The 8,376-nt window shown below is 55.8% G+C and overlaps 1 protein-coding gene across 2 annotated transcripts; it reads left to right on the plus strand.

Annotated features, from left to right (window-relative positions):
- Window positions 1–226: 226 nt before the first annotated feature.
- On the plus strand, window positions 227–7,683 carry UPK3BL2 (uroplakin 3B like 2). Of its 2 annotated transcripts, none has more exons than XM_038759658.1 (6): window positions 227–368; window positions 4,586–4,738; window positions 5,762–5,975; window positions 6,353–6,429; window positions 6,885–7,008; window positions 7,438–7,683. In XM_038759658.1, the coding sequence occupies exons 1-6, from the start codon at window positions 242–244 to the stop codon at window positions 7,544–7,546; spliced, it is 804 nt and encodes a 267-aa protein (XP_038615586.1). In that variant the 5' UTR covers window positions 227–241; the 3' UTR covers window positions 7,547–7,683. The 2 variants fall into 2 exon arrangements, with proteins under 2 accessions (XP_038615586.1, XP_038615587.1); XM_038759659.1 differs by lacking the exon at window positions 227–368 and adding an exon at window positions 660–801.
- Window positions 7,684–8,376: the final 693 nt, after the last annotated feature.

Below are 8,376 nucleotides of genomic sequence, written 5' to 3' on the forward strand. Positions count from 1 at the left end.
GTCTGGGGGCTGTCGGGGGACTGTCTTGGCGCTGTCGTGGGGGCTGTCCTGGGGGCTGTCCAGGGGGCTGTGGTGGGGGCTGTGGTGGGGGCTGTGGTGGGGGCTGTCGTGGGGCTGTCCCGGGGGCGGGGCTGGGCTGGGCTGGGCAGGGCTGGGCGGGCAGCCGTCGGGCCTCCCCCGGCCGCCTTAAGCCCGCTCCCGGGGCACCGTCCGCCCAGTGTCCTGCCGCCCGCTCCGGCCGATGCCCTCGCCCGCCCGGACACGACGAGGAGCCGGAGGGGCCCAGGCGGCGGGAATGGGCCCCCTTCGCCCCCCCCTGCTGCCCCTGCTGCTCCTGCTGGCCAGCCCGGGGCCCGGGGCCGGCCTGGGTGAGAGCGGGCCCCGGAGGGCGGCCACTAAGGGGGGCGGGGGCCGGGGGGCTCCCAGGGCCATCTGGGGGCTTTCCTGGACCTCTAGAAAAAGAGACTTGGGGGGAAGCCCCCCCTCACAGGGTCTCCCGGGCTCCTCAGAGGAGGGGGTAGGGACCCCCCCGCCCCCTGCCCGCTGGGCGTGGATTGGAATTCTGTTCCCGAATGAATCTGGCGAAGAGCACGGTGAAGGGAAAAGGGTGGGAATAGAGGCACTGCTGCTGCCAGTCTCTCTGCCACCTCCCCAGCCGGGCTGGTGTGGGGGCGCCCAGGGACACCCCCAGAGGACACCCTCCCCAGCCAGCCCCTTCTCAGAAGTCCGGAGGCCAAGAGATGGACCCTCCTCTGTAGACACCCCTGTCCTTTCCCCCTCTGCCAAGCTCTGGGATGCAGGGTGAGGTGGGGTGAGGGTTGGGAGCGGGGTGGGGGGAGCTTGCCCCTGTCTTTTCCCTGCCTCTGTCCCTGCCCCTACTCCCGTCCCCCGCCTCGGAAATCTGAGACTGCTGGTCAGGATCCCTGCGGGGGGGCAGGGGGAATGATGGTCACCCCTGCTCAGAGCCCAGCTGGCTTCTTGTCCTTTGCTTTTGACTGGAGTTGGGGGGTGAGGGTAGAGGGGTACTAAAAGGCCTTGGGAAAGAACCCGGACTGGGCTCGGGCCCCAGGGCTTCTAGCGACTCCAGAATTGGGACCCCACACTGGTCCTCGGTTTACTTCCCCAGCCTGGGCATGGCCTGAGGCCCCACTCTGCCTCACCCCTGCCAGTTTGGACAAGGGGTCTCCTTGCCCCACTCCCAGCCCTTAGGGTGGCACCTCCCCACCCCGCCAGTACTCCCTGGGCATGATTAGGCACCAGCTGGATTCTCCTGAGGGCACCTGTGCTCTCTAATGGAGCTCTGAGATACCATAAGAACATCAGAGTCCCACTCGGCCCTCTCACTGGGCCGCTCAGACCAGGCTCCAGGGCCCACCCACACAGCCCCCAGCCCCCAAATGACCCCTGTTCCCACCCCACCGATGCCACCGTCCTCTGGATCCGGCCCATCCTCCTTGGCATGGCAGATCTGGGCTCAAGAGAGCAGGAGGGCAGACGGGGGATTGAAGAGCGATGCCAGTTGTGTGGCCTGTTTGAGAAGGCTGGGAGCAAGGAAGGGGGCATGACGATTTTGACACCTGTCTCCATGTTTTGTTTTGTTGTCTGCTTCCACCCCGCCTTCTAGACTGTGAGTCCGTTGTTGGGTAGGGACTGTCTCTGTCTGTTGCCGACTTGTACTTCCCAAGCGCTTAGTACAGTGCTCTGCTCACAGTAAGCGCTCAATAAATACGATTGAATGAATGAAGCACCTGGGGGGGTCAGAGACGCTCACGGCCGACCACTTTCCCTATAAGCCCAACCTCCCCACCTAACCCCTGCCCAGGGATGGGTCTGTTGGAAGAGAGGGACACCGCTCCTGGGGTTCCGTTGCTCCATGATGCCCACAGGCCGAATCCCCTTTTATTCACTCAATCGTACTTATCAAGCATTACTGTGTGCAGAGCACTGTACTAAGCGCTTGGGAAAGTACAATGCAGCAATGAAGAGAGACAATCCCTGCCCCGGGGTGGTCAGGTTTCCTGGGTCTCTTGGAAGACAGGGACACCGCTCCTGGGGTTCTATAGCTCCATGACGCCCACAGGCCGAATCCCCTTTTATTCACTCAATCGTACTTATCAAGCATTACTGTGTGCAGAGCACTGTACTAAGCGCTTGGGAAAGTACAATGCAGCAATGAAGAGAGACAATCCCTGCCTCAGGGTGGCCAGATTTCCTGGGTCTGTTGGAAGAGAGGGACACCGCTCCTGGGGTTCTGTTGCTCCATGACGCCCACAGGCTGAATCCCCTTTTATTCACTCAATCGTACTTATCAAGCATTACTGTGTGCAGAGCACTGTACTAAGCGCTTGGGAAAGTACAATACAGCAATGAAGAGAGACAATTCCTGCCCCGGGGTGGCCAGATTTCCTGGGTCTGTTGGAAGAGAGGGACACTGGTCCTGGGGTTCTATAGCTCCATGACGCCCACAGGCCAAATCCCCTTTTATTCACTCAATCGTACTTATCAAGCATTACTGTGTGCAGAGCACTGTACTAAGCGCTTGGGAAAATACAATACAGCAATGAAGAGAGACAATCCCTGCCCCGGGGTGGCCAGATTTCCTGGGTCTGTTGGAAGAGAGGGACACCGCTCCCGGGGTTCTATAGTTCCATGATGCCCACAGGCCGAATCCCCTTTTATTCACTCAATCGTACTTATCAAGCATTACTGTGTGCAGAGCACTGTACTAAGCGCTTGGGAAAGTACAATATAACAATGAAGAGAGACAATCCCTGCCCACAGTGATCTCACCCAGGGCAAAGTCAGGGACCAGGCTGAACCTCACTCAGGGCTAGCCCGGTCCGATTCGAACCCAGAACCTCCCCCCTCCTCCCCCTGCCTGGCCCAACTCCTGGCCTTGCCCATCCAGACTTCTGGATTAGAGAAGCAGCGTGGCTCAGTGGAAAGAGCCCGGGCTTGGGAGTCAGGGGTCATGGGTTCTAATCCTGGCTCCGCCACTTGTCGGCTGTGTGACTTTGGACAAGTCACTTCACTTCTCTGGGCCTCAGTTCCGTCATCTGTAAAATGGGGATTAAGATTGTGAGCCCCACATGGGACAACCTGATCACCTTGTATCTCCCCAGCTCTTAGAACAGTGCTTTGCACATAGTAAGTGCTTAACAAATACCATCATTATTATTCATTCAATCGTATTTATTGAGAGCTTACTGTGTGCCAAGCACTGTACTAAGCGCTTGGGAGAGCACAATATAACAACAAACAGACACATTCCTGCCCATAATGAGCTCTAGAATCTAGAGCTCTAGAGATGAGCTCACACTGGTTGTTATATATGATGGTATTTGTTAAGTGCTTACTATGTGCCAAGCACTGTTCTAAGCACTGGGGTAGATACAGGGTAATCAGGTTGTCCCACCTGGGGCTCACAGTCTTCGTCCCCATTTTACAGATGAGGTAACTGAGGCACAGAGAAGTTAAGTGACTTGCCCAAAGCCACACAGCTAAGTGGCTGCTTCCGTGTGGACGATGTCCCAGTGTCCCTGTTATCCCTGTGGACTGTTGGGACTTCATTCATTCATTCATTCATTCAACCGTATTTATTGAGCACTTACTATGTGCAGAGCGCTGTACTAAGTGCTTGGGAAGTCCAAGTCGGCAACAGATAGAGACGGTCCCTACCCGACAATGGGCTCGTTCATTCATTCATTCAATTGTATTTATTGAGCGCTTACTGTGTGCAGAGCGCTGTACTAAGTGCTTGGGAAGTACAAGTCGGCAACAGATAGAGACGGTCCCTACCCAACAACGGGCTCACAGTCTAGAAGGGGGAGATAGACAACAAAACATTACATGTAGACAGGTGTCAAAATCGTCAGAACAAATAGAATTATAGCTATATGCACATCATTAACAAAATAAATAGAATAGCAAATATGTACGAGTAAAATAAATAAAGTAATAAATCTGTACAAATATAGACAAGTGCTGTGGGGAGGGGAAGGAGGTAGGTCCAGGGGGATGGGGAGGAGGAGAGGAAAAAGAGGGCTCAGTCTGGGAAAAAGAGAAGCAGCGTGGCTCAGTGAAAAGAGCCCGGGCTTTGGAGTCAGAGGTCGTGGGTTCAAATCCCGGCTCTGCCAGTTGTCAGCTGTGTGACTTTGGGCAAATCGCTTGACTTCTCTGGGCCTCAGTTACCTCTGTCAAATGGGGATGAAGACTGTGAGCCCCCCGTGGGACACCCTGATCGCCGTGTATCCTCCCCAGCGCTTAGAACAGAGCTTTACACATAGTAAGCTCTTAATAAATGCCATCATTATTATTATTAAAAAGGGGGCTCAGTCTGGGAAAATGGGGGGTCAGTAGTCTCGGCAAGCTCACGAGGATGACATTGCCACAGCGATGTCTGTGGGATGGGGGGTGTTGCTCGGTGGATGGGTTCCACCATCCCTCTTCCACAGTGGCTTGGGGCCAGCGTGAGCCCCAGGCTGGCCCCTCCAACTGGAGGCCCGTGGACTCCCCCGCAAGCGGCCGTGTTTCGGGTGCCGACCCCGCCTCGTTCTCTCTGTTTTTCCTTGGCTGCCACCTCCAGAGAAGATTCCTTACACCCCAGTCATCACGACACGCCCCCTGGAAGGGAAGCTCACGGGGTCCACCTTCACTCTGGACCAGCCCCTGGGCCGATTCAACAGCAGCGCCATCGACGACTTGGACGACATCTGGCTGGTGGTGGCCTACAGCAACGGTGAGCCGGCGGGAGAGTTGGGGCTGTGCCCGCCGGCTCCCTGCCCTTTTTGGGGGGTCCTGAGTTCCAATTCCGACCTTCGGGGACTTCCCAGAGACCCTGCCCCCCTCGCCGCCTCTTCAGGAAGGGGAACTGGAAAGGGCTCAGGTGTTCCCCACAGCCACGCGTAGAGGAAGCGCTCCGGGAAGGGGCTGGGAGAGGGTGGAGCAATGCGGATGAGCCAGGGACCCCACTCCAGGGCCTCCCCCGTGATCCTCCTAGGGGACCCCACCCCAGGGCCTCCTCCTGCCTCCTTCCAGGGGACCCCTCAGCCTCCCCTGCCCCCCACCCCCCATTTCCATCTGGGCTGAGACCAGGGCCTGGGATGCAGGGGAGATGGAAAACTCAACCTGAGGGACAGAGGGGACCCAGAAAATTGGATGATGCCCGGAAGAGTGAGGGTGACCTCTGACCTCGGTCCTCCTCATTCATGAATCGTATTTATTGAGCACTTACTGTGTGCAGAGCACTGTACTGAGGCCTTGGGAGGGGACAATAAAATAAATAAATAATGGCATTTATTTAATGGCATCTTCTAGACTGTGAGCCCACTGTTGGGTAAGGACCGTCTCTAGATGTTGCCAACTCGGACTTCCCAAGCGCTTAGTCCAGTGCTCTGCACACAGTAAGTGCTCAATAAATACGATTGATTGATTAAGCGCTTACTATGTGCAAAGCACCGTTCTAAGCGCCGGGGAGGTTACGAGGTGATCAGGTTGTCCCACGGGGAGCTCGCAGTCTTAACCCCCATTTTACAGATGAGGTCACTGAGGCCCAGAGAAGTGAAGTGACTTGCCCAGAGTCCCACAGCTGACAGTTGGCAGAGCCGGGATTTGAACCCTCGACCTCTGACTCCAAAGCCCGGGCTCTTGCCACTGAGCCACGCCGCTTCTCGCGGCTCAACAATACAACACAATACAACAATATACAGACACATTCCCTGCCCACAACGAGCTTATAGTCTACCTCCTTGCCTCCGGACAGCCACGGACAACTTCTCGAACCCTGCGAATCCCGAAGAGGTGACCTATTTCTCAGACCTTGCCGAGAAGCAGTATTACATGACCATGAGGGCCACCAGGGACCTATACCCCGGGGGAGGTAACTCCAGCATCCTTTCCGTGCTCCGGGTGGGCCAGGAGCTCAACTGCAATTCCGGACCGTGCAACAGTCCCCTGACGTGGCCCGGGCCCTACAGGTAAGAGCCCCCAACCCACCCCAAGTTGGGTCCCACCCCCAACCCTGGAAACCTCCAAGGGTGACCACACAGAGACAGGGTCAGCCCACCCAGCCTCTGTCTCCTCGCCACCTACCCTATTCCTCCTGCTGCTTCCTGGGGGGTCTTGGGAAGGTGGGAATTCCACCCTGGATTTTCTGGGAGGGGGCAGCTGGGTCCGCGGGGAGGGGCGTGAGGAGAGGGGAGGCGGAAAGGGAGGCCGGTACACGAAGCACGGAGGCCCTGCAGTCAAAGCTGGGGCCGGCAGCGGTGGAAAAGGGAGGATATGACACTTTTTGTGAACGGGAAGGAGCCAGAATAGGGTCTGGGGGCTCCATGGAGACTTCTCTCCCTCCTAGGGTCAAGTTTCTGGTGATGAATGATAGCGGGCCCGTGGCAGAGACGGAGTGGTCTGATAATATCACTCTGAAAGAAGGTAATTGTCCGGGGGTGTGGGGAGGGTCTGGCCCCTCTTTACTCAGCCCTGGCCCAAAGCCAGACTCTCTCCAGACCCTAGCGCTGCCCGGTTGGGTGGTACATGACGGAGTGAGTTTGTGGTGGCATCATCCAGGTAGGCGCAGCAGTGATAGGAGGCATTGTCAAATGGGGCGATGAGACAGATCCTTCCATTCATTCAGTCAGTCAGTCAGTCAGTGCCGAGCACTGTACTAAGCACTTGGGAGAATACAACAATAAACGGACACATTCCCTGCCCACAACAGGTTTCCCGTACGGGGGTAGACGGAGGCTGGGAAAGCTGGGAGGTGGAGCAGGAAGCAGACTATCCATGTAGAGTTGGAAGCGTGCGGCAGCTGCCTCTGGCTGAGGAGGGAAAAATGTTTTTCATCCCTGCTCCGCGCTCCTTCCCCCTAACCGCCTTCCGCTTGCCAGCCGAGGAGCCCGGCGACCCCGGCCCGGCGAGGCGCGGCCCTGGAATGATCGTGATCACCACTATCCTCTCCGTGCTCTTCGCCCTCCTGCTGGGCGCCCTCGCCAGCGTTCTCATCCAGGCATGGTAATCATAATGACGATGATGGCATTTGTTAAGCGCTTCCTATGTGCCCAGCACTGTTCTAAGCGCTGGGGAAGATACAAGGTGATCGGGTTGTCCCACGTGGGGCTCACAGTCTTCATCCCCATTGGACAGATGAGGTCACTGAGGCCCAGAGAAGTGAAGTGACTTGCCCAGAGTCACACAGCTGACAAGCGGCAGAGCTGGGATTTCAACTCCCAAGCCCGGGCTCTTTCGGCTGGTCCCGGGGATCTGGCACAGGGCTGTGGGGGGCGAGCCCAAGATTATGGGGATACAGCTGGGAATCCTGGGTGCTGACACTGACCTTCTGGGCCGCTCCCACCTTCTGGTGCCTCAGTTTCCCCCAAGGGGGGTGGATGGGGGTATCCTGAGGGGCCAAAAAAAGCACTCGCCACCTGATCCCCCTTGCAGCTTCAGCAGCTCCGGCAGCACAGACATCTCCAGGCCCAGAAACTCTGAGAGAGTGAGAAATTACGTCACCCACCACATGTACAGCCGTTCTGAGACCGAGAACAACTGAGGGTCTTCTCCGGCCCAAACCGTCCACCCAGCCCGGACCCGTCCTCTGACTCTATTCCTCCAGTCCCCCTTCTGCCCCCTTCCCCATCCCCTCCGGAGAGACCGGCCGGGTGGGACTGATGGGTTCATTCATTCACTCATTCCATCGTATTTATTCATCATCATCAATCATCAATCGTATTTATTGAGCGCTTACTGTGTGCAGAGCACTGTACTAAGCGCTTGGGAAGTACAAACTGGCAACATCTAGAGACAGTCCCTACCCAACAGTGGGCTCACAGTCTAAAGGGGGGGAGACAGAGAACAAAACCAAACAGACTAACAAAATAAAATAAATAGAATAGATATGTACGAGTAAAATAAATAAATGGAGTAATAAATATGTACAGATATATATACATCATCATCATCATCAATCGTATTTATTGAGCGCTTACCGTGTGCAGAGCACTGTACTAAGCGCTTGGGAAGTACAAACTGGCAACATCTAGAGACAGTCCCTACCCAACAGTGGGCTCACAGTCTAAAAGGGGGAGACAGAGAACAAAACCAAACATACTAACAAAATAAAATAAATAGAATAGATATGTACAAGTAAAATAAATGAATAGAGTAATAAATATGTACAGACATATATACATCATCATCATCATCAATCGTATTTATTGAACGCTTACTATGTGCGGAGCCCTGTCCTGAGCGCTTGGGAGAGCACATTACGACAATAAACGGACACATTCCCTGCCCACAGTGAGCTTACAGTCTAGGACGGGAGGACAGACGTCAATACAAATAAATAAATGACAGATATGGGCTTAAATGATGAGGGGC

Source organism: Tachyglossus aculeatus, chromosome 17 (assembly GCF_015852505.1).
Source record: "Tachyglossus aculeatus isolate mTacAcu1 chromosome 17, mTacAcu1.pri, whole genome shotgun sequence".
In the NCBI taxonomy this organism is placed as follows: Eukaryota; Metazoa; Chordata; class Mammalia; order Monotremata; family Tachyglossidae; genus Tachyglossus; species Tachyglossus aculeatus.